This window comes from Microcaecilia unicolor, unplaced genomic scaffold, assembly GCF_901765095.1.
Source record: "Microcaecilia unicolor unplaced genomic scaffold, aMicUni1.1, whole genome shotgun sequence".
Classification (NCBI taxonomy): Eukaryota; Metazoa; Chordata; class Amphibia; order Gymnophiona; family Siphonopidae; genus Microcaecilia; species Microcaecilia unicolor.
Window position 1 is genome coordinate 101,385 of NW_021963101.1, and position 27,373 is coordinate 128,757.

A 27,373-nucleotide genomic window follows, 5' to 3' on the forward strand; every position below is an offset into this window, starting at 1 on the left:
ATTTATGCACAGAAACCCCTTATTCTAAAATTGTGCATGTAACACAAACCCATGCCCCTCCCTGAAATGCCTATGACCCTCCCATTTCCACGCTCCCTTTTCTGGGACTTGTGTAAAATTTAGGCGCAGATCACGTACCTAAATTTACATGTGCATATGTTAATTGATTTAAATTAGCACCAATAATTGCTTGTTAAAAAGCCAATTATTGGCACTAATTGGCTCATTACTCAATTAAATGGCGCACGAGCCCAAATTTGAAAACACAATTTTTGGTGACTTTAAAAAAATTAGGGGGATGATACACGTTCTTCACCATGAATTATATACACACATACATGGCTTTGAAAATTGGCCTCTTAATTGAGTGCTACAAGAAACCAAAGCTACAAGAGATAAACTTAAAAGCATAACTTTCAAAGCCACGTCTGTGGGTAAAACAGTTCTTTATATACATAGAAATAGGTTTTTATATGAAAGTAAAAGCATGCATGTATCTTGTATATATGTACTTTTATCTGTAGCAAGCAGAGATGTTCCTAGGGGCTGGGTTTGAATTTCTGCAAATACTTTCTGAAAAATTCAAGTATATAAGTGTAAATTAAGCTAGAAAAATTATGCACCACAAATAGCGAGTGTACATGTAAGTGCATCATTTTTCTGGGGTAAATTCTCAAAGCAGAAGTACACACAAACTTTCACTTTGAAAATTCAGCAACATCTGCACAGAGAAATGTTTATGTGTATGCTTTAAAAGAGAATCCATTATTTATCATTTATTTATGTGTATTAAGTATTATGGGTTATTGACTCTGTATTTTCAATATATATGACTATCATTTGACGCTGGGCGCCATTCACATTATGATCAAAATTATAATAAAAAAATAATATATCTTCATGATTTTACAAAAGATTTTTCTGCCACTCCCAATTTAATATTAGTCTTTCCACACGTAATTAAGATACAACCGACATACTATAGCTATTTTGCCTGAATACATACATTCTTCAATCTTCACGTAGTATTGCTCATAATTATTTAAATGAGTAACATAGATAATTCAGTTGGCAGTTTATTTTTCTGTCCAGCATTCACAATATATTATTTTTAAGTTCACTTGACATCACAAGAACACATCTTCAATCCCTTCAAATTTCATTTTTCCATTTATGAGTTATTCACATCACTTCATATTTAGAGACTACAAGATCCAGTACTAAAGATTTTTATTTTTAAGTCATTGTCTATATTGAAAACTTTGGTGCAGCCCAGTGGTGTGCTGGTAATATTTTAACAACAGGCTCTCTCCCCGGTCCACCTCTGCGCCCCCCCCATCCACCTCTGCGCCCCCCTAAATTGCAGAGCTGGCTATACCCAGGGAGAGAGCCAGGGAGGGGGGGTAATGCATTACTCTCTCCAGGGAATTTTTTTTGTTGTTGTTAATGCTCCCAGGTTCCAATCTAATTCATGTTTAATGTGGGATAAAATGCCATAAATAAGTAAATAAATAGATTTAAACTCTGAACGTTGAGAACCTGATACCCATAACATGATGTCTGTTTTAGAAGCCCATTAACAGGAGAAAAAAAATCTCTGCACCAATAACAGGGTTAAATGTCATAAATAAGTAACTAACTAAATAAATAAATAGATGGAAACTCTGAATGTTGAGCACCTGATCCTTATAATATGACATCTGTTTTAATATATATTCTTTTATGTGTATTTATGTTTTTTGATATACTTGGTCAACATGGGTCATGTTCTATTCATGAAAGATCAATATCCTTTTGCTATAATTCATTTTTATTACATTACAACGGTCCTCTTTTTCAATTAACTTTTTAAAAATATCCTTTTAATATATATGTTTTAAAAATATATACATATTTAAAAAATATGTATACATATTTTTTATATGTATTTATGTCTTCCAATATGCTTGGTTAAGATGGGTCATATCTCATTCATGAAATATCAATACCTTTTGGCTATATCTATGCTCAATCATGCAGCAACAACTCAAAACAATCAGTTGCACACAAAAAAGTAATCATCGACTAAAAAACCCCTGTAACGTTTTAAATATTTTAAATCTTTTTATTATATTTAATTTTAATCTGTCGATGCACTAATTGCTCTCGAATCACACTCTTTCATAGAGTGCACGAGTCAACTTATCTTATATGCTCCAGCTTGCGTGTTGATTCCAACGGTCCCATTTCGGTAATCTTCCTCAGGGAACCACACCACAAGACAATTGTTGATAGCTAATGCTTCATGCTGGAGAATTCATCAACTATCAACAATTGTCTTGCGGTGTGGTTCCCTAAGGAAGATTACCGAAATGGGACCGTTGGAATCAACACGCAAGCTGGAGCATATAAGATAAGTTGACTCATACACTCTATGAAAGATTGTGATTCGAGAGCTTTGAAAATGAGCCTCATTGTATATCTTATTGTTTTATTTTTCAGTGTAAACCACTTTTGTTTTGTAAAACTTAAGCAGTATATCAAATTTTAATAAACATAAACATACCCATAATAAAAGGTAAAAGTTGTCTTCCTAATGGTATAATCTTGCATGCAGATTTTCACGCTTAGCGTGCTAATTTGTGTGTACAGGTTGCAGAATAATAGCAGCTATGCATGTAAATTAATTGCTAAATTCAATACTAATTGGCACTACCAAAAATAGGCTATAATTGGAGTTAACTGGTGCTAAGTGACAGTAATTTGCAGTTGTGTGCGTAACTGCCTTTAGTCATAATGCTGTAACCTTAGTGCGTGATTCCTTTAGCATGTAACTGCTAGGGGTGTATAGACATGGGAGGGGCATGGGCAGGTCAGGGGCGTGACTAGCACATACACACTAAAGCCCTGATGATCAAAACTTCGGTGCTATGCTGAATAACGTTGTAAAATACCACTGGAACAGCGCAGAAGAACAATGTCCTAATGCCCAACACTAATGAGATGCAAATATAGGTGCGCTCATAGCGTTGGGCATTAGGGAGTTCAGTGGGAGGATTGTACTTTGGTGCAGGAGGATTGTGCTTGGCACATGTGCAAAAGAGTTCCTTGGTAAGCTTGGCTCCTGTGCTCATGCGCCTGGTAAAATCCAAACATGAAGCAGACATTGGCATCTGTTTTCTGCGGCCTAAATATACGAGTTTTTAATTTTTTTTTTAGCTTGGATGCTTCTATTTAGATGCAGGAATCAGAGCCCAATGTGTGTTTTCACGTTGGGTGTTTAAAAATGTTTTTTAGCAAGGACGCTTTAAATTTCGATATAGGAAACAGACACCAATGTGTGCTTTAGCTTGGGTCTGCTGTTTCTCACTACCAGCGCTTAAGAGCTTGTACGGGCTTCCTTCTGCTTCCAAAAGCAATCAAAACCGCCAGATTTTGCAGAATCATAAGAGAAGCATCAGAATCATGGGAAATCCTCTCTTCCAATACCCTAATGCCTGCTCCGACCTGGCGTTATTTGTTTGAAGCGGTAAGGCAGTTTTGTTTTGGGTGCTCTTTTCTGAGTATTCGGAAGGATTACAAAATGACATGCTACTTGTGTTATTTGTCTGTGCACTTGTTTGTTCCTGTGCTCTGGGCCTCTGAACATTTTGCGCAGTTACATGCGGGCACTAGCATGGCGCTAATGGCCTCTAGCGCCCAAATTAACTTTTGAGCATCGGGGTATAAGCTTCAACTCAATTCAATTTCTTCTACCCCGCAATTTCCCCAAATAGCATTCTGTGCAGTTTACAGGAAATAAACTGGGCATTCCTAGGAACTACAAATTTAAATACATTTACGAATAATCAATTTTTATCTAATACATATTTTGAGAATAAAAAAGCTTTAAGAATTTTAAGAAACACACCATTAATTAAACAATGTCCTAATTTTGACTGGTAATTGATTCTACCACTTAGCAGTTTGGTATTGGAAGGTGGCTGAAAACACAGATTTATACACAACATCTTTTGGACTAGATATGATAACTCTAAAATGCGTCATGCTGTTTTCAATCTATTGCAATCTGGTAATAAAATCAGATTTTCCATATGAACAGGAGTATCACCATATATTATAAGAAAAACAATAACGCACAAGATAGACCTTGCTTCCACAGGAAGCCAGAGCAGTTTAGCAAATCGCTGTGTTACTCTCTCATAGTTACTCATTCATATGCATGTAACTAACAGCAGTTAGGCACAAGAATGTACACCAGCTTTTGACATGGCATAAGTGCTTGTAACTACAGTTAGGTGCTACAATGTGGACATGCTAGTATTCTATATCGGCAATTATGCGCATAATTGCCGATACAGAATTTGTGCTTAGTACACAGCATTTTAGCATCTATCTTTAGGCGACCTTTAAAGAATTACCCCTTGTATGACCATCCAACTGTCTAATAAAATGCTGTAATACAGACATGTAGCACATACCATACTCCAGCTGTAGCCTCCTACAAGATAAATACTGTCATCCAGAACAGCACAACCAGGGCCACTCCGACCTTCTAAAATAGGCGTCTGCAGAATATTCCACTGGTCACTTTTTGGATCATAACATTCTACCAGCATGACATCCAGATGAGAAAAACCTGTACAATGTACACATAAAACAAAGTGGTGAAAGTCTTTCTTACTAGGCCCATTGTTTGTGTCTCATTGCTAACCAATATTTCAGTGATTTTCATTATTTTTCAACAGATACACACAGGGATTAAAAAAAAAAACTTCAGTGTGAGAGGACTGCCATAGGACAAAGTGGGTAGTGCCCTGGGCAAGGTATGGGAGAGGGGTTCCCCCCCCCCCCCCGAAATGGCCACGCAGCAAGTGCTTTACTTACTGCCCGGCCATTTCCTGTAGGAAAGTAAGACTTCCCTTTTACCAGCTGCTGTAAAAGGGGCCCCCTCCATTGCTTCAGGTACAAAATTAGATTGTGAGCCCTCCAGGGACAGGGAAATACCTAGTGTAACTGAAGGTAACCCACCTTGAGCTACCACAGAAAAAGGTGTGAACAAAATCCAAATATATATATTCTCTATGCCCGTGTTCCTACAGACTACAATATCACATTAGACTTATCTCCCTTTTATCACACCATCCAGGAGAGCCAACATAAGAAACCTGAATCAAGGAGCTCCTCTGGGTTTCCAACTTTCCCCCACTCCTGAGGACTCCTCTCACTTGTTAAGGCTTAAATCTTCCTGTCCCTAAACACTGGGCTGGTTCCTAACCTCATGGAATCCTGCTCCCTCATCCCAGGACACTGATTCACTGGAACCCCCTCCCCCCCTCACTTGCCGATCTCCAGGTTGGGGCCTCTTCCAACTGCCAACCCTGTCTCTACTCCTTACGAGTGAGAGCTTTTCTTCCCCTACTTCAGTCATGGTTGTGAGTTGACAGGGTTAAGCCCTGCCCTCTAACCTCAGAAAGCCCTAGCCCAGAACCTCTCTGTAACCGTGGTGTGTAGCTCTTGTCCCTTGGTTGTATCTCCTCTTCAAACTTAAAAATCGTCAATTCCTATATACAGGTTCATAGCGGATAACATAAGATCCAGGAAGGCAATACTAATTAGCCCAACTGGAAGCTTGATGCACCATCAGCTTCCCCAGTTCTCCATAACACAGCTGTCCTGGCTTCAGAGCATATAGCCTTCTGGGACTTGTAGTCAAAATTCCTTTTAAAGGGATCAGGTTTTAAATTAGGCATGTTCAAGTTCCATCCTTGAGGGCTGCAAACAGGCCAGGTTTTCAGGATATCCTTATTGAATATGAATGAGAAAGATTTGCATGCCCACTACATCCAACGTATGCAGATCTCTTTCATGCATATGAATTAGGGATATCATGAAAACCTGGTCTGCTTGCAGCCCTCGTGGACTGACTTGGACAAGCTTGGTCTAGCCAGATTTTTTCCTCTAGACAGATTTTTTCCTCTAAACACTCCTGTAATTGTTCTAGGACTACCTGCTTTATTACCTTTGTCACAAAAGGTAGGTTTGAAACAGGGTGATAACCGCTGGAAACCTCAGCATCTAAAGTTGTTTTTTTGAGGATAGAACAAGTGGAAGCACATTTTAAAGTACCTGGTAATAACCCTTGATTCCAAGATGTCACCTGAATAGTGTACAACAGCAAAAGGAGGTCCACACAGCTTCCATAAAATGACCAAAAGTCACAAAGCAGGAGTGGAAAGAAATGAATGCTCCAGGAGAAACAGGGAAGAGCCGAAGTCCAAGGGGTCCTTTTACTAAGCCGCATACGCGCCCAATACGCACCAAAATGGAGTTACAGTCTGGTTACTGCATGGCTCTTGTGGTCATTTCACCTCCCTTGCGTGTATTGATGTTTCATTAACCCAGTCTATATCTGGATAATTGAAGTCACCTATTAATATTACATTGCCCTTTTTATTCGCTTCCCTAATTTCCCTTGTCATTGCTGCATCCGTCTGCTTGTCTTGGCCAGGCGGATGGTAGTACACTCTTATCACCGTCCTTTTCCCCTTTTCACGTGGAATTTCAATCCACAAGGATTCCAATAGGGGTTTTGTCTCCTGCAATATTTGCAGCCTATCCGAGTCTAGGTTCTCATTTACATACAGTGCTACCCCTCCTCCAATCCTATCCACCCTATCGCTATGATATAATTTGTAGCCCTGTATGACTGTGTCCCATTGGTTATCTTCCTTCCACCAGGTCTCAGAGATGCCTATAATATCCAGTTTTTCATTGTGTGCAATGTACTCCAGCTCTCCCATCTTATGCCCCAGGCTCCTGGCATTTGCGTATAGACATTTCAATGTATGCTTGTTGTTCCGTTTTTTATTACGTTTAATAATTGGCATTATTAATATGTTGTCTTCTGTTTGGTCATTATTAATTTTATTTAAGGCTATCTGATCCTCTATGATTTCTTTGTCATCCTTACTCACAAGTAACCCTTTTTTCCCTATCTGGGTGATATCCTCAGAAGATACCTTCTCCCGAACCATGCGCTTTTGAGCAACTGTTGGCCTTCCCCCCGTTTCTAGTTTAAAAGGTGCTCTATTTCCTTTTTAAAAGTTGATGTCAGCAGCCTGGTCCCACCCTGGTTAAGGTGAAGCCTATCAGATCGGAATAGGCTCTCCCTTCCCCAGAATGCTGACCAGTTCCTGACAAATCCAAAACCCTCCTCCCCACACCATTGTCTCAACCACGTGTTGAGACTCTGGATCTCTGCCTGTCGCTTGGGCCCTGCGCGTGGAACAGGTAGCATTTCAGAAAACGCTACCCTAGAGGATCTGGATTTGAGTACTACAGTAACTTCCTGCTTCGAGCGCTACCCAAAAACGCTTCCCTAAGGTGCGTGCCTTTGGCTTGTGCCTTAGGTGGTGCACCAAACGGCAACATGCCATTAGACGCTTCAATTTAAAGTTCCTCAGACATCTGATATCAGCTGAAGTAAGCGGAGCTTACTCCCATGCCTCTATGTTAACGACAGCAGTGTATTCGGCGAAGCTTGCTCCCACACTTCCAAATTTAAAGGACAAAGTCAGGGCACAAAGAAAGTGCAGGTCTCAATAGCAGCTAAGATAACAACTTGCTGGAGCTACTCCAGGCGCTTTGATTTAAAGTTCCCCTGACGTCAGCTGAAGTAAGCGCAGTTTACTCACACGCCTTGATATTAGCAACAGCAGTGTATTCGGCAGAGTTTGCTCCCAAACCTCCAAATTCAAAGGACAAAGTCAGGGCACAAAGATAATGCAGGTCTCAATAGCAGCTAAGATGACAACTTGTTGGAGCTACTCCAGGCGCTTCAATTTGAAGTTCCTTTGCTGTCTGACGTCAGCATGTCCTTTGAGATTCTGTGAATCCGGGCACTGTCTCAACATGCTGGAGGGGAATTGAAGGATGTCCACTGTTTCTGCCTTGGGTTCCACCTCCATCTCTAATGTAAATGGAACAGCTTTAGCCATTTCTCTCACAAAATCAATGAATGAAATCTCCTCTGGTATGGTTTTTCTTCTCTGTTAAGCAGGAAACTGGTCTGATGGTAAGTTAATTAAACCCTCTTCAGAGGGTTATCCAGAGACAACATCACAATCAGAGTCCTAGGGATGCTAAGTCAGACCCCAAAAAAGTCTGGGTCTCTGCCTGTCTCAGCCTACTGACACTGGAGTCAGGCCTTGGATGCTGGTATTGAGACACTGAGTACAGAGCTGCACGAGAATGGGGATTTCTGCACATATGGAAGAAGTTGCGTGAGATTCCCGCAGGATAGAAGTTACAATGGGATTCCTGTGGGGAAGGAAGAAGTTGCCGTGGGATTCCCACAGGAGTGTAGTCAAAATCTCCTCTGGTGACTCCAGAATGAGGCTTGGAATGCACTGTGAAAGGCAACTGGAGCACCAGAATGAGGTTTGGAATATACGCAGAGAGGCAGCTGGAGCACCAGACTGAGGCTTAGCACACTCATTGGTTGAATGTGAATACCATCCAAAAAAAACAAGGGAGGCTGTTGGGTTTGGGAGGAAAGAGAAGGCTGTGATCGACTCCTGCGGGTATGGGTGAGGATGGAGGAGATTGATTGTGAGGATGGGTGGGGTTGAAATGGATCTTAGCAGGTACCGGTAGGTATGGGTTAGATTTAATTGGGGATGGGCGGGGATGGGTGAAATTTCTGTACCCATGCAACTCTCCAACACTGCCTCAGTGAAGCTTCCTTCTTCAATGCACTGGAGATAACAATGGTGCAGTGAAATTGACCCCAAGGTCTTTGAGGTCTCGGTGTCAATGACTCCACTGTTAACACTGCATGAATCTCAAGGACTAGCTGGATGTGTCTTGTATTGATACTGACTTATCCTGGAGTGAAAATATAATAGATACCTAATTCGTGTAAAAGGTCATTATGAAAAAATAAAATATATTTTCCAAAGGCTCTAACTTGGGGTAAAAATAGATCAGCTTTATTGAATCTGATGCCTTGACAATTGCTCTATGATTTGTGCAACTGGAATTTATTTGCTGTTATTCAAACTCTTTATTATTTAAGTTTTATTATTCAAATTTAAAACAAATATAGGCCAATAAAATCATAATACACAAATGATCTACATTTGGATTTTCTCCACAGACAGTTTTTTTATGGCATTATGATCCCAGGTGATCATAAACAGAAATAAGGAGATGACCTTGGATAATATTAAGGTAAGCAATTTTCAGTTCAGCTTTCTGGCATTCTTACTGTAGTGATCCTCCCACTGGACAGTTTTGGGATACAGTAAAGGATGACTAGTTTTCAGTTATTCTATGGTTCAATCTGCTTCAATGCAAGCAAAACAACTTGTCACATCAAAAAATCCCATGTCAGCATTTTTACTTTGCTTCAGAAAGAGATTGATTTAAACTTTAAAAAACCCTTATGTCAATTTTGCCATTAAAAGTCTGACCTTTCAAATGGTTTCCTCCAATTGCATACAACCGATCATTCATTGCTGCCAAGGCATGGATGGCTCGTTTTGTGTTCATGTCTTGTTTTCTGGCCCAGATGTCCATGACAGGGTCATAGCAGTATAGCCAGGGTACATATTCTCCATTGTGAACACCCCCTGAAAAGGAAAAAAAGGAACACTATTATTTATCCATGCTCCCATAGATTATTAAATGAAGTCTTTTCCACTTAATCACATTTCAGTGGTAAAGGTTTATTTATGTGTTTTCATAATTTCTAGACCGCTCTATCCAAAGTGCTAGGCAGTTTGTCAATGTTACTAAGCTGAAAAAGTAACATACCTGAAATGTGTATTTTGCCATTATGTACTGCTCCTGCATGAGCTGCCAGGGGCTGTGGTAATGAGGACACGTAGTGCCATTCATTGGTTTCCAAGTTATAGCACTCCATGCTAGACAAGTACCCAGTTTCGTTCCTGCCACCGATCACATATAAATGTTTCTCAAGACGACATGCATAGAAGCTTGCCCGTCTAAAATAAGTAAAAGCAGAAAAAAAAATATTGATTAGTTCTTACTGCTGTACCAGTGTGATATGTGTGCATGCATATTTTTCCTATATGAACTTTGACAAATTTTCAAAATAAAAGTATGTGTGCACTTGCACTTTGAAAATCACTTCACAGAATTAATGCTCTTACATTTATACCTGCTACTTCGCATGCACAAATTTTCTGGGTTAATTTATGTATGCACTCTTGAATTTTCAATAGTATATGTACAATTTCATTGATATAGGCTACCCTGAATCACTTATTCCTTAGGTATTCCTAAGGTATATTGAAATTTACTCTTACCTGATAATTTCCTTTTCTTGAATGTTGCTAAAGCAGTCCAGACTAGTGAATTATGACCATTTACCAGTAGATGAAGACAGGACTCCCCCCAAAGATTCTAATGCCATCACCAGTTTAACAGGTTGTGCTGCCAGATCTCTTAATCCACAGAAGTCTGATGGAGAGGCTCAAAAGGAGGCCTCACCAATGATGACAGAACATAAGTAAGATCCCATTGGGCAGATCTATCAATTTTGCCTCTGAAACAAGAATGTGCCGCTACCTATACCTTAGACAAATTAAGAGACAAACTTTGCTCTAGTCCCTTCTGCAAAAACGAGAGAATGAAAAGAATATCCACACTCCAAAGGGATTACTGTGAGCGGAAAAACAGCACTGACTCTCCATAAACTACTGAATTAGATGATCTGTGGGCCTTCGGCAAGGTAGCAATCATGGGGCTGAAAATCCCTTTCTTTTCAGGCAATGCCTTTCAAGGGCAAGTGGTAATCCAAAAGGGATCTGGATCTTCTATGAACACAGGACCCTGATGAAGAAGGCCCAGTAACAGAAGCTGCTCAAGATCTGCATACCAAGGAAGACCACACCAACCTGGAGTTATTAGAATCACTGGGGACAGGAGTTCGCTATCTGGCATAACCCAAGTTATGTACAGCTACAGGGGAAAGGTATACAGAGGCTGATGCTCCAGCCATGACAGCACGAGTGCAAATGCCCTTAGTTTCTTTCTGTGACTGAAGAAAAGCATGAAGATGAAACAAAAAAGTGAGGAGAATGGATGAGGATACCAACTGTTTTATATTTATTCACTTAAAAAATTCACATGTAATTTTTTAAGTGGGTCGCTGTTATGCACATGTAATTTTTTAAGTAGGGTCGCTGTTATGCACATGTAATTTTTTAAGTGAATTTTTTAAGTGAATAAATATAAAACAGTTGGTATCCTCATCCATTCTCCTCACTTTTTTGTTTCATCTTCACGGTGTCGTGAGGATTTTTTACCTCCTTTTTTGCCTTCACTGAAGAAAAGCAGACATTTCATATTCCGTCGGGTCATCAAGATGACAAAAACAGGAGTTTTGGCAACAACAAAAACAAAAAGATTCTCTTATAAAACTAAACACGAGCAGTGTATAAATATGTTGAAAATAAGGAGGAAAAAGCCTCAAGAAGCTCCCAGCTACACAGCAGGAGCAGGACTGCTTCATCATCGGCAAAAAAACTCCTTAACGTTGGTCACAGTGTTTTGAGAATGACAACTTTGTCAAAATTATCTTAAACAATTCATAAATAGCATGAGCAGCTACCAATACTTAGCTAAATAGTCCTTCCTTCCTTCAATAGATTGTGACCAACGGTGGCCAGCGTTTGGGTCCGTCGTCATGAACGGAGTTTACATTTCTAGCCGTTTGACCCTGATGCAGCTAGACGAAATGGTGGCCACTCCTGGGAGCCTACATGAGCCAATCTCAATCACTGGACACAGTGGGGCCAATATTCGGACTGTGGGAGGAATCCCAGCTAACTCTCGTGGTCGGTGGTGAGACCAGATATTCCATGCCAGGCTGTTTCCTGTGACTGGTATTGAATATCTGGTTTATTTTTGGCCGGTTTAAACTTAACTGGCCAAGCCAATATTCAGTGCTGGCTGATTATGTTTAAACTAGCCAAAGATAAGCCTGCTATTTTGGTGGCCCGATTTGGTTGCCAAATTTAGCCAGCGAAGTGCTGAATATTAGCAGATAGCCGGTTATATTCTGCAATATAACTAGTTAGCTACTAAGCGCTGACAGGGAATATTCAGCGGGAGATAACTCGCTATCTCCCACTGAATATTCATGGATAAACGGTTAAGTGCTATTTAACAGACCAGCAGCTGTTCCTGGCTGGTTAAATAGTGCTGAATATCGGGAGGAATGTGCCCAGGGGAATCAGTCCTGTTACTCAAAAGCCTTGCTGTATCGGTCTGACCTGCATCATCTGCTGGAGGCAGAGAAATACTGACAGGTTCCTGGCTGCATCAACTCTTGTACCAGTGATGTTATTAGAGTCTTCAGTTTTTTTTCTCTGCTTCCATCTGCTGGTAAGGGGCATAAACTACTAGTCTGGTCTGGTCTAATATGTGGATAAGCAAATAAGCATTTATGAATAAACAAGAACAAATGCAAAGTACCAAGACACAAGATGACGTTTCTGTCTTCTAGCACTTCCTCTCTACATCCCTCCTGGGCTGCAGTGGAGGGAGACGGCTACCGCTTGGGAATACTGACACAGGCCATTTACAGCACGGGTAGATCCTAATGGATTAGGGAAGGTTTGGGGGTCCACTGCTCTTTTGTTTGGGCAGGCTTTTGTGAGTGGGGTTTCAGATGTTAATGGGGGGTGGGGTGGAGAGCATGGGGTGGGGGGTTGGGAGCTAGATCAGAAAGCATGGGACTGTCAGGAGGGGGGTCAGAACTGTTGGTGGGGGGTTGGGAAGGAGATCAGACCTCTTGGGGAGGGTGGAACAGGTCTTTGAACCTGCCAGGGGAGGGCGCCTGGAGGGGAAACGTAAATTTAGGATGCACCACCATGAAGTATGGGGTAATAGGAGCAGGGCAGACACTGGGCGTACCTCCTGCATGTACTCCACAGGAAGTACTGTTTGCACTTACCCTATTATGTTTTGCAGTTAACAGAGGGTAAGTGCAAACAGTTACTGACCCTTCCAAAAAGGGCCCCCAGGAAGCAGGTCTAACTCCTAAGATCAACCTTTATGGACATGGATGATCCTTTCCTTCTGCAATGGGGAATGAATGTCCATATTTCTTTTTCATCCCTGTGCAGACAGCAAGCGCTTTTACCTTTCAAGCCTATATTAGCTACTTACATTAAGGTGCCTTTTACTTTTGTTACCTTTTCATTTGTCTTTCATTTATAATTATTTTATCAATATGGTGGTATTTCCTCTTTTAATTATACTATAAATGTTACTTTTTAATTATACTATAATTGTTACTTTTTATATTATTAACGTCACATCAGTTTATTGTACTTTTTATTTTCCATAATCATTAGATGTACTTGACATGTATTTATGCTACAGTTATCTATATATGTATATGCATGCATATTTATAAGTATATGCTTTATACAGGCACATACTTCTTATATGATTTTTTATACATGTACACTCTGTTTATATTATTGTTTTATTTATTTTAGACCCCCGAAGCAGGCACTTGGCCGAAACACAGTGCCGTGTCGGGCATTATTAGAATAAAGTTTCTTCACTGTATTCTCGTCTTCCTGTTGTTATTGGAGAGCCTTGCTGGTCGCACTATTCATCTTGTGTGGACTTTTGTACATAGTGGGCCACAGTCTTCCTCTTCTGCGGCCTCCCCTCCCCTCCTACAGTAGCCACACCCAGTTTACTAGCCACAGAGCATATAAAAGGGTATCACAAGAACCTTTAAGATTGACCATAAACTAATAAAATATGTAGACAAAAAAAATCAGCTGAAACCCCCCAAAACCAGACTCCGGCATGCAGGATAACATCAGAAAAACAAAAATATTTCCCCTTGCTATAAAAATGGCAGACATAAATTTCAAATATTCCATTCACTACATTGCAAATTAAGAACTACAAATAAAACAATCAAACAAAAAATTCGCATATCTACCACATTATCTTAAAATAAAATAAAATTCATTTTTCAACCTTTGTTGTCTGGCCAAGTACTTCTTTTCATTTGTGTTAGTCCCAGTCTCTGGTTTCTACTTTCCTCGTCTTCTCTTAATTCTATTGCCAGGATTTCTTGTTTGTCATTTTTCTCTCCTCCTTTTCCTTTCAGCTTTCTTTGATTTTATTTTCTGCCTTTATCCACATTTAGTCCTTTCTTTTCTATCCAATCTTCCAGCATTTCTCTCCTTGCCCTCTCTCCATCCAGCATCTTTCTCCTTGCCCCTTTTCTCCCCATCAGCATTTCTCCCCTTGCCCCCTCTCTCCCCATCCAGCATTTCTCCCCTTGTCCCCTCTCTTTCCATCCAGTACTTCTCCATATCCTCCTCTCTCCACATCCAGCATTTCTCCCCTTTCCCTCTCTCTCCCCATCCAGTATTTCTCCCCTTGTCCCCTCTCTTCCCATGCAGTACTTCTCCACATCCTCCTCTCTCCCTAGCCAGTATTTTTCCCCTTGTCCCCTCTCTCCCCATCCAGTACTTCTCTCCTTGTCCCCTCTCTTCCCATGCAGTACTTCTCCACATCCTCCTCTCTCCCTAGCCAGTATTTATCCCCTTGTCCCCTCTCTCCCCATCCAGCATTTCTCCCTTTGCCCTCTCTCCCCTCATCCAGTACTTCTCCCCTTGTCCCCTCTTCTCCCAACTCAGTATTTCTCTCCTTCCTCCTCTCACCCCATCCAGCAACTCTCCTATGGCTGCTGCTGCTTCTCCAAACCAGCAGAGGCGGTGGGAAAATCAAGAAGTAAAAGATGCAAGGCTACAGTGCTCGGACACGCACTGTTGGCTCTGCTGATTCCCTGCTCTACTGACATCAACTTCCTGTTCTGGGGCAGGGGATCGGCAGAGACAACCAAGGAGGTTTTATCCAACCTCCTTAGAGACGACAACACGTGTCCTAGCACTGCAGCCCTAAACAGGTTGCTCCTTGCTGTGCCTGCGGCGCTGCTGCTGCTCATTGGGAAAAGCAGCTATGGCTGTGAAAGAAAGGCAGGAGATGGGAGAGATGAGCAGGGAAGGGAAAAAAGGTGCCGGTACGCCATACCGGTGTGTATTGGCACAAAAATAAGCCCTGATTATCAGCGTTAATGAGATAGGTGGAGAGAGAGCTGGACAAATGGTCATGATCAAACTTGTTCTGAGTAGGCCATCGGCTAGTGTGAAAATGGTGATGCTTCTGAGGTTTATCTATCTGCTCCAGACATTGCTGATTGAAATTCCAGAACAGACATTTAGAAAACACCAAAGGAAGGTACTTACAGTAAATTTATATGTGCCCAGTGAACATCAAGGCAGGTTACTTTTAGCAAAGTTTAGAGTTTGTAGGAGGTAAGGGTCAGAACCAGTGTTGCCAGGTGGGCGGTTTTACCGCCCAATTGGGCGGTTTTCCGCGACCCGCCGCGGGAAATTTTTGCCCGCGGCGGGCTGCGGTTTTTTGGGCTTCTTTTTTTTCTTTTGGGCGGTTTTCAGGCGGTTTTTTCGGCCGCGGGGGGCGGGGTTAGTGACGTTCTGGGCGGGGCCGATGACGGGGGAGGCGGGGCCGATGACAAGGGAGGCGGGGCCGGTGATGGGGGAGGCGGGGCCGGTGACGGCGGGGTTGATGACGGCGGGGGTGGGGGTGGACGCGGGGGTGGGGGTGTCAGGGGCGGGGTTTGAGTTTGGGCGGGTTTTGGGCTGTTTTTAGGCTGGATTGGGTGGGAAAAAAATTTTCCACCTGGCAACCCTGGTCAGAACCAGTATGACTGCCCTTATATGGAAGTCTAACCCATAGTACACAAGACTACTTCTCAGGATTAGCACCACCATTTTGACACCTGGAGCCGACAAGGCAGGAGTGGAAAGGGAACCACTCCAGCCCTATCTCGCTAAATAAAAAGACTCTTTCCTGGGTAAGTCCCAGGGGTGGAAAGGTTATTGGGGGAAGGGAGGGTTGGATAGTGGCTGGGGCTTACATATTAGCATAAAATCGGAGGGAGCATGCTTCTTGGATTGGGGGAGGGGCAGGAATCAGGGAATTTGCTCCAGGAGATGGGATGCTAGGGAGGGTACTATGGGGATCAGTGGTGACCTGGAAAGGGGGGGGGGGGCTGACACATCAGACTGATACCCTCCCTTATGTGGGTCCTGGCCTATATTCAGATGTCTCATGCAGGTCCTAGCTGAATATCGACTGTGACCTACATAAGTAACGGCAGCCAGGTACAGGTACAGATTTGGATATTCAATGCCAGTGCCCTGACACGACCTGTCACTGCACATCTGGGTCTATTTAGCCAGCAAGTCAATGTTTAAAAAAACCCACTGAGTGCCGCTGGCTGAATATTGAATGGAAACTTTACAAATGGATAAGAGATATTGTATATTGAAAGAGGAGGATTTGAATTGAATGAAAGTATCTTTTTTTTTGGATAAAAATGAAAAAGTTAAATAGAAAAAAAAACATGCATGTGGTCAAATACAGAGGTTGTTGACAGTTTTGATACTGAATTAGCAAATCCCATTTGCGTTGCCACTCTGCAAGGACATGCATGCAGTCTTTCAAGTACCTAATAACCTTCTGTTGTATTACAGAAAAAAAATAATGTCTCATCATATTGTTTTACACTCTGCTAGAGATGTCGTCTGTGGGTGGTAATAATTAGCCTATGAAAAGTGGGCTTACTAAAAGCACAAAGTTTCAGAAACATTTTAATGAAATATGTCTTGGTGGGAAAAGAGATAGCAAACATCTTAATTATGACTAAGACCTCCAGATTGTAGGTAAAATCTGATTTTAAAAAGTAGGTAAATCTGTGGCAGCTGCCACATCCACAGAATCATGGCAAACTAGGGACAGCATGGCAACAAGGAAAGTATCTCTGCACTCAAACTTGTAAGATTTTAGGTTTCCTCCATAAAGTTTTACGGCAAACTTTTATTGCCATTTTCTGACTATGTGTAGACAATATCCAGCTCTGTCTTCAGCAACTCATGAAGGAAGCCAGCTTTTAACTCTGTAAATAGGTGGGGAATAGGTGCAAATAGGTGGGAAAATGTGGGGTACAAATGTAACAAATAAATAAATAAAATAAATAACCTTGAAAACTGGCCAAAAATCTTTCAATTTTAAAAAATCACCTGTGGCTTATGCACTAATTTAATTCTAAAAATTCATTAAAAAAAAAAAACGGCTAAAAAGCATCGTTATATTCACTTGCTAGAAAAATACCCACCATTCCAGGAGAGCCATAAAAAGAAATACCATGAAATAAACAGTTCCACTGAGTTTAGACCTTACCAGTTAACCTTGTAAAGACACTAAAAAGTGCATTTACAGAACAAATACATAGGGAATTGGACAAGTGAGTTATGAAAATGGTTTCATTTTCACATGCCAGTTTTGATCCATGTTATGCACCATCGATTAAAAGAGGCACTTCCTGAGAAACTCAGCTTTCCTATCTGCAATCAGTGCACTCTAGTAATGGAGGGTTTATTTTTTCCCTTTCTCATTTCATTTCACTTTACATGATAGCACCTCTCTACTTTACAGCAGATCAGGACACAGTAAGACAGTAAATAAACCTGCTTTACAACTGTGCTACTCATCGTGGTTTTTGTTTTTCTAAATGTCAGTTTGTGCTCTGGGTGTGTTACTGTTCAGTTCCTGGGACTCCAAGTGCTTGGGGTTTATTCTGATAGGCTGTTTGATTTTTCTGTTCTGTATATGTATGCCAGGCTTCATGCACAGTATAAAGCAAAACGTACACATGGTATTTTTCATGAAGGCATAGAGTTCATTTTCTAAGTTTTATTTCTGGAAATAAGATAACATTAAAAGTTTTTAACTTGGGGCAGCAAAGGAAGATGTCACCAGGCAACAAAACGTTCCCATACTACCTTTCTTGCATAGGTGGAAGCTGGATCCAGCTGTTAAATCTTGGATCGTATCGACTGACAAAGTTTGTACTGTGCTTCCCTGTGAAAGTTAAACACAAATAATAATAAATAACCTACATCTCTGGTGCTTACAATATTAATTCCTATAATCAAAATGTCTGTAATCATGATAAATGTGCACACTAGAAAAGACAAATACAAGATTTTGTATTTTTCAAGTCATTCGTAGATTTTTGCCTTGAGGCTTAGAAATTATTTGGAGTATAGCATAGCACTGTCATTAATAAAACCTAGTACTTTGAAATTTGTTTCTATCATTTTCAACTTTTATTCAAAATTACTTGGGTGGTGGTTAAAACCTCTGTAGCAGATACTCCACAAGCTATAACTGTCATTGTTCACCATTGATTACTGAAATGATGCACCTGAGGTCACTGAGGATACAAGTTGTTGTTCCTCTCGATGTACCTTGGTGGTTTGGCAAATCTATTCTCTGGGGCTGTTGAACTGCTGTTCTCTCTGCTCCAAATCCTCTCACATTTTTGTTTTGTTGGCAAACTTTACCTCAATATCTTAGGCTCTAGTGAAACATATGTGTTAGTAATTATCAACCAATTTCATCTTTACCTTTTGTGAACAAAGTGATTGAAAAAGTAGTTTTGGATCAGTTGATTGAGTTTCTTGAGAAAAATCAATGTATTGGATAATTATCAGTTTGGGTTTTGATCCAAGCATGATGCAGAATCTTTACTAGTTTCTATGTTGGATGTCTTTAAAGCCGGCTTTGATAAAGGAACTAGTTATTTCTTAGTGTCACTCGATATTTCAGCTGCATTGGTTCTCCTCATTTTTGCATAACAGATAATTTTGTGTAGATATACATCAGTTGTCCCACAACGTTCAACACTGTCTGCAACACTTTTCAATATTGTTTTGCGATCTTTGTGTTTGTTGCTGGGTAGTTTGGGATTATATTATAGCAGTGGTTCTCAAACTGGTCCTGGAGGCACCTCAGCCAGTCAGGTTTTCAGGATATTCACGAGAGAGATTTGAATGCAGTGGAGTGGAACGGGTAGACATGAATCACTTCTTGTCACGTCTGTGGCTGTGACCACCCTCAGACTTACCTTATTTCTGGGGGTCAGCTTCTAAGCTGGCTTCTGCCTATCCTTTCTGGAGTAGTTTTCCTTCTGTGTGCTGGCTGCTTCCAGCATGGCTCTAATTACTCCACTCTACTGCACCTGGGGGTGCTACTACTACTACTTGACATTTCTAAAGCGCTACTAGGGTTACGCAGCGCTGTACAATTTAACATAGAAGGACAGTCCCTGCTCAAAGGAGCTTACAATCTAAAGGACAAATGTACAGTCAGTCAAATAGGGGCAGTCTAGATTTCCTGAAAGGTATAAAGGTTAGGTGCCGAAAGCAACATTGAAGAGGTGGGCTTTGAGCAAGGATTTGAAGATGGGTAGGGAGGGGGCTTGGCGTAAGGGCTCAGGAAGTTGATTCCAAGCATAGGGTGAGGCGAGGAAGAATGAGCGGAGCCTGGAGTTTGCGGTGGTGGAGAAGGGTACTGAGAGGAGGGATTTGTCCTGTGAGCGGAGGTTACGGGCGGGAACGTAAGGGGAAATGAGGGTAGAGAGGTAATGAGGGGCTGCAGACTGAGTGCATTTGTAGGTAAGAAGGAGAAGCTTGAACTGTATGCAGTATCTGATTGGGTGCTGCCTGAGTTAGCTCTATGTCTGTCTCCGTTTGCTCCTCTGTGCTGCACCTAGGTATTCTAAGTCTCTCTATGTTCTGTGTGCGCTCTGCCTGCTCCTTGGTTTGTGCTCCTCTCACCCGCTGGTGGCCAGAGCCAGTGGCTGCCATAGTTTGTCTTGCTGTTCCTACCCGTTCCAGACTTTAGCCTAGTCCGGTCCGGTTCTTCCAGGCTGCCGGACTTGTCTCTTGTTTGTGCCTGGACAGCCTCCGTAGTTGCTTACTGATGGCTGCAGCTGCTCCTCAGGTGTTGAAGGGCTTAATTAATCACTTAGAGACTGCAGCCTTTGCCTTTGCCTTTGCCTCGTCTAAGGTCCCTGGTATGTTAGAGTGCTCTCTGCACTGCTACCTTGTCCAGTTCAGTGTGAGTTTCTAGCTTGTTACTAGTAGCTTGGGCATAGCTTTTCTTGTTGGCTTGTGTATAGCTTTACTAGTTCTGTGTGTTGTGTTGTGTGAGTTCCTAGCGTGTGACTAGTTAGCTTGGGCACTGCTTTGCTTGTTAGCTTGTGTACAGCTTTACTAGTTCTCCTGTGTTTTGCTAAGTGTGAGTTTCTAGCTTGTGACTAGTTCGCTTGGGCATAGCTTTCTTGTTAGCTTGTGTACAGCTTTACTAGTTTTCTTGTGTTTAGCTTTCTGGTTTTCCCGTGTGTGTTTTCCTTTGCTTCTGGAGCTTCAGCCCTAGTCCTGTCCGCTGCCAGTACTCCTTGCTACTGGAGCTCCAGCCATAGTCTTGCTTCTTGACCTGACCATTGCCTGAATCTGACTACTCTCTGCCTGAACCCCGATATTTGCTGCCTGCTGCCTGACCCGACTACTGCCTGAACCCCGATACTTGCTGCCTGACCCGACTATTGCCGGAACTCGAACATTCCCTGCCTGTCTGCCTTGCTTTCGCCTAGGTGCCTGGGGGCACTAGTGTTTCCTGATTCCTGTTGTTCCTGCTTGCTAGTTCCGGTTTTCCTGTAAGCCCTGCCGGCTGCCCGAACCTGAGGGCTCAACCCTCGGGGAACGGTGGCTAAACGTAGGTGAAGCCTAGGTCCAGTGTGTTCCTGTCCAGCGGGTTCCGGTCCCGTGTGTTCCAGTCCAGTGGGCTCCTGGGTCACTAGCTGATGGTTCCCCCAGACTTCCATCCCCCCACGCAAGGACTCCCCACCCAAGCACCCCCCCCCCAAGAACTGAACCCTCCCATTCATCCTCCCCCACCTGAGGCAGCTCCTTGTGACTCTGGGCAAGTCGCTTAACCCTCCATTGCCCCATGTAAGCCGCATTGAGCCTGCCATGAGTGGGCATGTAACAAAAAAAAAAAAAATATGGTGGTCCAGGATGAGGGTCTTCCGGGTCCAGAGGGGCTCTCTGTGCAGGAGTGATGCTCAGTTGCTCCTGCCTTGTCCAGTGTCACCTTCAAAGTAGCACCCCTAGCAGTGTTCTCACGCTACTACCACTAGGGGTCATATTCCATATAAGGAAATATGGCCCTTAGCAGTAGTAGCGTGAGACTACTGCAAGGGGTGCCACTTTGAAGGTGGCACTGGACAGGGCAGGCGCAACTGAGCATTACTCCTGCACGGAGAGCCCCTCTGGACTCCAAAAGACTCCTGGAAGACCTCTACCTTGGACCACCAACTTTTCAGGTGGGGGGGGGTTGGTGCACTTGGGTGGGGGTATCTTCCGAAGACTATTGAAAACTGACTTATTCAAAAAGGCATACCACAAACAACCATCCTAATTACTACACAATAAGACTGAGGAATAAGACTGCACCAAACTTTAACCACACGACTGAATAACATTTCTGCTTTTAATGAACAAACACTATCACTTCTACTCTAATATTGATTCCTATACAACCACTCAATGCTGACTAACCTCACTGCCAAACATTATCACTTTTACCCTAATGTCGATACCTAAGCAAAAACATAATGCTGACACCTACGCAAGATCACAATGTATTCTTCTACCATGTATGTATGCACTTGAATGTAAAACTATGTGCAACTCTGTAGACCTGAAATGGAAATCGCCACTACGGCAAATGTAAGCCACATTGAGCCTGCAAATAGGTGGGAAAATGTGGGATAAAAATGCTACAAATAAATAAATAAATGAGTGTGTGTGTGGGGGGGGGGGGGGGGGGAGAAGTCTGGGGGGGGACCCTCAGCTAGTGGCCCAGGAGCATTTGTCCGCTGTTTTGCGATTTTACTGTGGCTTTTGGCCCTAACGCAACTTGCAATGTATCACTGCAAGTCATGTTACAGTATTTGCATAGTAATGAGATGCAAAACATGCATTTGCATATTTTGCATCTCATTATTAACTAACCCGAGGCAACTTAAATATTGCCTTGGTATTTTTAGAAAAGTGGCATTAGGGCTGTTAAATCATGTTAAGGGACAATTAACATGACTGAAAGCCTAACGCCACTTGATGAATCCCCACTAAATGTGATTTTTTATAAGTGTCACTGTTGTACAATGGCTAGGACTCCCTGCCTTCCTCTCCAAGGGGCTGTAAATCCTGCCTCCAAAACAACTCCAGCCAGCCTGAGCAGCAGAAGCTGGGTTTAGGAATTGAACCCAAGTCTCCTGCAAGGTAATGTAGAATACTGCCACTAAATCAGATCAGCACAAAACCCAGCCATTCTAATTATAGTTTATAGCTTATTAAAACTTGCTATACTGCTCAAGCTGACTTGCACAACTGGGTGGTTTACAGACTAAAAATAAAGGTGACAGAATAGAAAAGAACTACAATATTCAGATAAGTAATTATCAATTACAGCAGTCAGACATTTAATAGCAGAAGAGAAAGAAGTAAGCAGGAATAGGGTAAAAACATAATAAAGGACAAAGAGAAGGAAAACACAGAAAAAGGACGAAGGGATGGAAAAGACAATGAAAAAGGACAAAGGGATAGGAAAGGCAGGTGGGGACAAAAAAAAAGGAGGGGAGGAGATGATAATTCTGCACAAAAACGCCGCCATCTTAACTAAATAGACGAGATGCTTGCTTGAAGAGCCAAGTATTTAAGGATGTTTTAAAGTTTTTGAAAGATAGCTCCAATCATATGGGAAGAGGAAGAGAATTTAAGTGGAAAGTGGCCGTGAAAAAGAAAGCACAATGGCGGGTAATTACACAATTGTACTCAAGGAAAAGCTTTTAGACATTCCATTTAAAACAATATTTTCAAGATCTGATTTCCAAGCTACATAAAACCTTGGATTTGGTATGGCGTGCTTAAAATAAAAAAAAAAAATACATATTTTTTAGAAGTTTTGTGCATATTCTGAGAGCAGCAAGTCAAATCTTAGAAGAGAAACAATGCAAGGTTGCTTGACATCACAATGGCACACTGGTGAAAGAATTTTCCATTTTTTTTTTTAGAACTTTGATATATTTAGAACGCTGCAAATCAGACATGGGATTATGATGATCTGAAAATATCAATCTTTTTACTTGTACGGGAACCTTATGAAATTCACTAAGCTCCAGTTACCACCCCATTCATCTATTCCAACAGAAAAAAATATATAAGGCTTGATTCAACCACATGGAAAAACTGCTGAACACAAAGAAGCTATAAGAAGAAATGTTCCAGCATCTACAATGAGAATGTAATACACGCCTGTAGATCTTTATGAATAGGTCTCTTGTGCATCCAGGCAGTTAGAAATTTGTCACCTTGCATATGCCTCGTTTTCATGCTCTGTCAAGGGAGATGCAAGCAGTTGATTGTGATTGGTTTGTGTTCACTTTAAATGGAATGTTTGATGTTGCTATTATTTTGAACAGTATATTCGGAACAAGTGATGGTGTTTTAAATATACTGTGTTTTTCAAGTTACCCTCAATGTGACATCGAGATGAGGAAGTCTTGTTTTGTGTAAATATTTGAAATGACCCCAGATGCTGACTAGGTACCCTTTTACTAAAGTGCCCTGGGGGTTGCAGGCACATTTTGAACCTGGTGTTGGCAAGGGCAGGATTGACTGTGGATTGCTGCTGTCCTGCAATGATTACTTAAGGTAGGCTTGGTGGGGGGTGGGGGGGGGGCAGGCTAAGGAGGATGAGCTGGGCAATTCTATAACTTGGTGCCTCCAGTTAGATGTGCCAATGCTGCGTGGTGACTGCCAATTTTCTAACAACATCTGTGTGCTAAGAGGCCATTATAGAATACTAGTGAAAAAGACCTGTTTCTTAACGCAATGAAATGGGCGCTAGCAATGTAATGAGTTCCTGCCATTAATGTTTCCACGGTTGTATTCTGAATATAATTGTTGTTACATGTGTAAGATTTCTTTATATACAATAGTTTTTGTGTAAACTGTGTTACAATGTGGTAAACGTTTTCCTTGTTCAGGCCCTTCAATCAGTTTAACAATCACATCAGAAGAGCTCCTTACTTGTGAGAATGCAACATACAGTTGCCCATGTGAGAGACTGAGAGTGACAGTGTGTTTTACAGACAGTGTAAGAGAGAGATACACAGAGTGATTGAGTGTGTGTGTGTGTGTGTGTGTGTGATGTCTGTGTGTGTGTGATGTCTGATTATGTGTGTGAGTGACAAAGTGATTAAATGTTTGTCTTCCCTTCCGTTCTGTGCACTTGCCTCCTCTGATGTTCGTACCTCCCTGTATATGATTGTTTGTTAGAGATTCAATCCACTCCACTTCCCTCCTCCAAGTTCCGTTCTGTCTGATTGGTTCTTCGTTCCTGTGATGTTGCGTTTGTTTGCTTGGCAACTATGCAGCTTTCCGTTTCCTCGACGTGAGGGCAGGGACAGTGAGAGCCAATGAAACGCTGAATGACAGACTTACGAACCCTACACTGCCACAGTGCCACTGAGTCAGCTTCAGAATGTTGGAGGTGCTTTTTATTATATAGGACTAGTGTAAACATGAGCGTCTCAGTATCAGTTTATCTTGGAAACTTGTTGGAGAAATATTGACTCCTGAAGCAGGCATTGAGTTGCCGAAACACAGTTCCATGTTGAGTCTCCTTGACAATCAATTTGGTATTTTTTACATTGACCTCTGGTTTGGCCTCTTGGGTGAATGTCCATTGGTCCTTCCCTACATATTTCCCTTTGGACTTTGTTCATGTAGGGAATTTGCCTTTCTGGTTTTGTGAATTTAGGCGTGACCATTTCTGCCAGGTCACTATAATATTCTATAAGTTGTGTGTATATGTTAGAGACAGGCCCACGCCCTTCCCACATGTATGCCCTCCTGCAGTTATGGACTATAGTACTTACGCAATATCTTACAGAATAGTGCCTAGTGCACATAAGCGTGTAACATACATATCAGTAGCGCTTTTCTGTGCACATACACACATCCAGTTGTACACTTGCCTTTTTGGGAATTTATGTGTCACTAGAGGGCTGGGGAAGGTATCTATGGGGAGGGGGGGGGGGGTTTGCTGGTGGAGGGAGGGTAAGAAAAGAAGAAATCCATGGACAATGTTTGTTTTTTGACAGAAACGGCCCCTTTAAGATGGTGTCTAGGAACATCAAGCTGTGTGTTGGTGGCTCCATGCTGCCGGGCAGGAAAAATGAACTGGTGTGGTTTTTTTTTCCTGGAATAACACAGCTTTCAAAGTTCAATGAAAGCTATGTTATTCAATTTATATAATAATGATGTGTTTTGCATATATTTGCATACTGAACTTATTATTATTATATAGCCCACAATACTGTGTGTTACAGTAAAATAATGCACATTTTTGCTAATTTAACATGCATTAAGGGGTAAAAATCATGCATTGTCCCCTTAATGCATGTTAGTAACCACACCCCCCAGTGGCAGTTCTTCCAGTAGCAGCCAAAACCTCCAAAAGTGAATCAAGACATTAGTCTTTAGGGGATAGGGGGAAAAGAAAAAAAAAAATTTTTGAAAGACTTGCATAACGTGAAATAAAGACCAACTCATTTTAGCAGAATAAACCTGAGTCAAAAAAAAAACAGTTTTCATGGTGGTCTGTTCTGCACCATGTCTTTGTAGTGCTGTTCTCAGAGTGGATTGTAAAAATGCTGAGCATTATATTTTGAGCAGCAGCTGATGCTGAATTGACCCCTGAGGCAGGCATTGTTTTACTCTGAAACACGACCCGTATCGAGTCACAAATAAAAAAATCACTTGCACCATTCTTGAGAGCCCTTTGTGCTTCTTTGTCGCCGGCTAAATTATCCCCCGATATTCAGTGCTGGGCCATGTCTGGGCACCGGCACTGAATATCAGGGGATAATTTGGGGTGGGCAGGCTGCCAGAGGTTATGCAGGTCTGGCCAATATTCAGTCTGGGCTGCATAAGAGTTATGCAGCCCTGGCTGAATATCGGGCAGTTCTGGCCCATATAATGCTTTTTTTTTTTTTCAAAAAATAAAAGCCCCCGAGCCTCCTCCCATCCCAATGTCCCCTCCTTCCTTCATTCCCTTCCACCCACGCATTGACATTCCCCTCGTAAAGCCCTCCATCCCGCCTCCCCCCACATCTCTGGTGGTTTAATGGGGCTGTTGAGGGCAGGAGTGCAGCTCCCTCGCTCCTGCCCCTTGCAGCACCTTGGGAAAATGGCTGTCACGACCTCTCGTGGTAGCTCACGGTACTTTGTGTAGTACCACGAGCTGCCACGAGAGGTCATGGCAGCCATTTTCCCGAGGCTCCCCAAGGGGCATGAGCAAAGGAGTTGCGCTCCTGCCCCCAATGACCCCACTGGACCACCAGGGACGTAGGTAAGTCCAGGGGGGGGGGGCTTACCTTCACCGTTGGGGGGAGGCAGAGGGGTGGAGGGTCTTGTGGGGGGAAGGTCTTAATGCGTGGAGGGGTAGGGAAGGAAGGAAGGAAAGAGTGGACACTGTGTTGGGAGGGGTCTTGGGGCTTTTAAAATTTTAGGGAAAACAAAAGAAAAAATAATTTTGCTTCAGTTTTTTAAAAATAGGGTATATTCCACAAAACAGAGATGTACCCATTGTCACAATCCGAAAATCTGCAGGGAACTGTACTCCAGAACCTGATAAATCCCATGTAAGAAGCGTGCCCGAATCAGAGTTTTGAGATTCAAGATTAAAATACAAATAAATAAATCATGTCTCCGGGAAAAAAAATTCATGCAGAATAGCTGGGATTTAGGATAATGGGAAAAATCTGTTGTTCTGTACAGTAAAAGATATGTCTGCCATTAACTGCTGACATTACCAACTGCTCTACTTCAAATGACATCTGACAGCTCAAAAAAGGAATATATGAGGTTTGAAAGCCTGTGTACAATATCATTGTTGAATTTTGAGGTTGCTCAACAGTCAGTATGTAGCACTCACCATTTGGGTTCCACTGATCTTCTCCTCCCAATACAAACAGGAAGTTTTCTACTTCCACAACACAATGATGTGCACTGTTATATGGCATTACTGTAAAAAACAAGTATATTCTTAGTTATTTTTCATTGTAATACAATATATACCATTCCTAATACCATCTTTACTGGACAGCTAACAGCTTTTTGCAATATGTAAGGGAGGCAATTCATAGTATTTGTGCATCTGTCCTCAAGGCAGACTTATCCATTAGGTACAACAGGCACAGTGCCTGGGGTCCATGAAAATGTTTTTTTTTTTAATCAAAAAGAATAAAAATGAAATAAAAGTTATTTATATTCATGCCTTGCCTTTCACATTGAAAATATATAAAATATATAGAATACAAATGCAT

General features: G+C 41.9%; 1 protein-coding gene across 1 annotated transcript in view; it reads right to left on the reverse strand.

Annotated features, from left to right (window-relative positions):
• LOC115458930 (kelch-like protein 14) overlaps nt 1–27,373 on the reverse strand; it is a gene marked incomplete at its 5' end in the record, with an annotated part of 100,014 nt that overhangs the window by 1,001 nt on the left and 71,640 nt on the right. Inside the window, 5 exon segments of the mRNA XM_030188786.1 lie at nt 4,461–4,618; nt 9,456–9,614; nt 9,799–9,989; nt 17,913–17,991; nt 26,983–27,092. Of these exon segments, the coding sequence (XP_030044646.1) occupies nt 4,461–4,618; nt 9,456–9,614; nt 9,799–9,989; nt 17,913–17,991; nt 26,983–27,092 (697 nt within the window).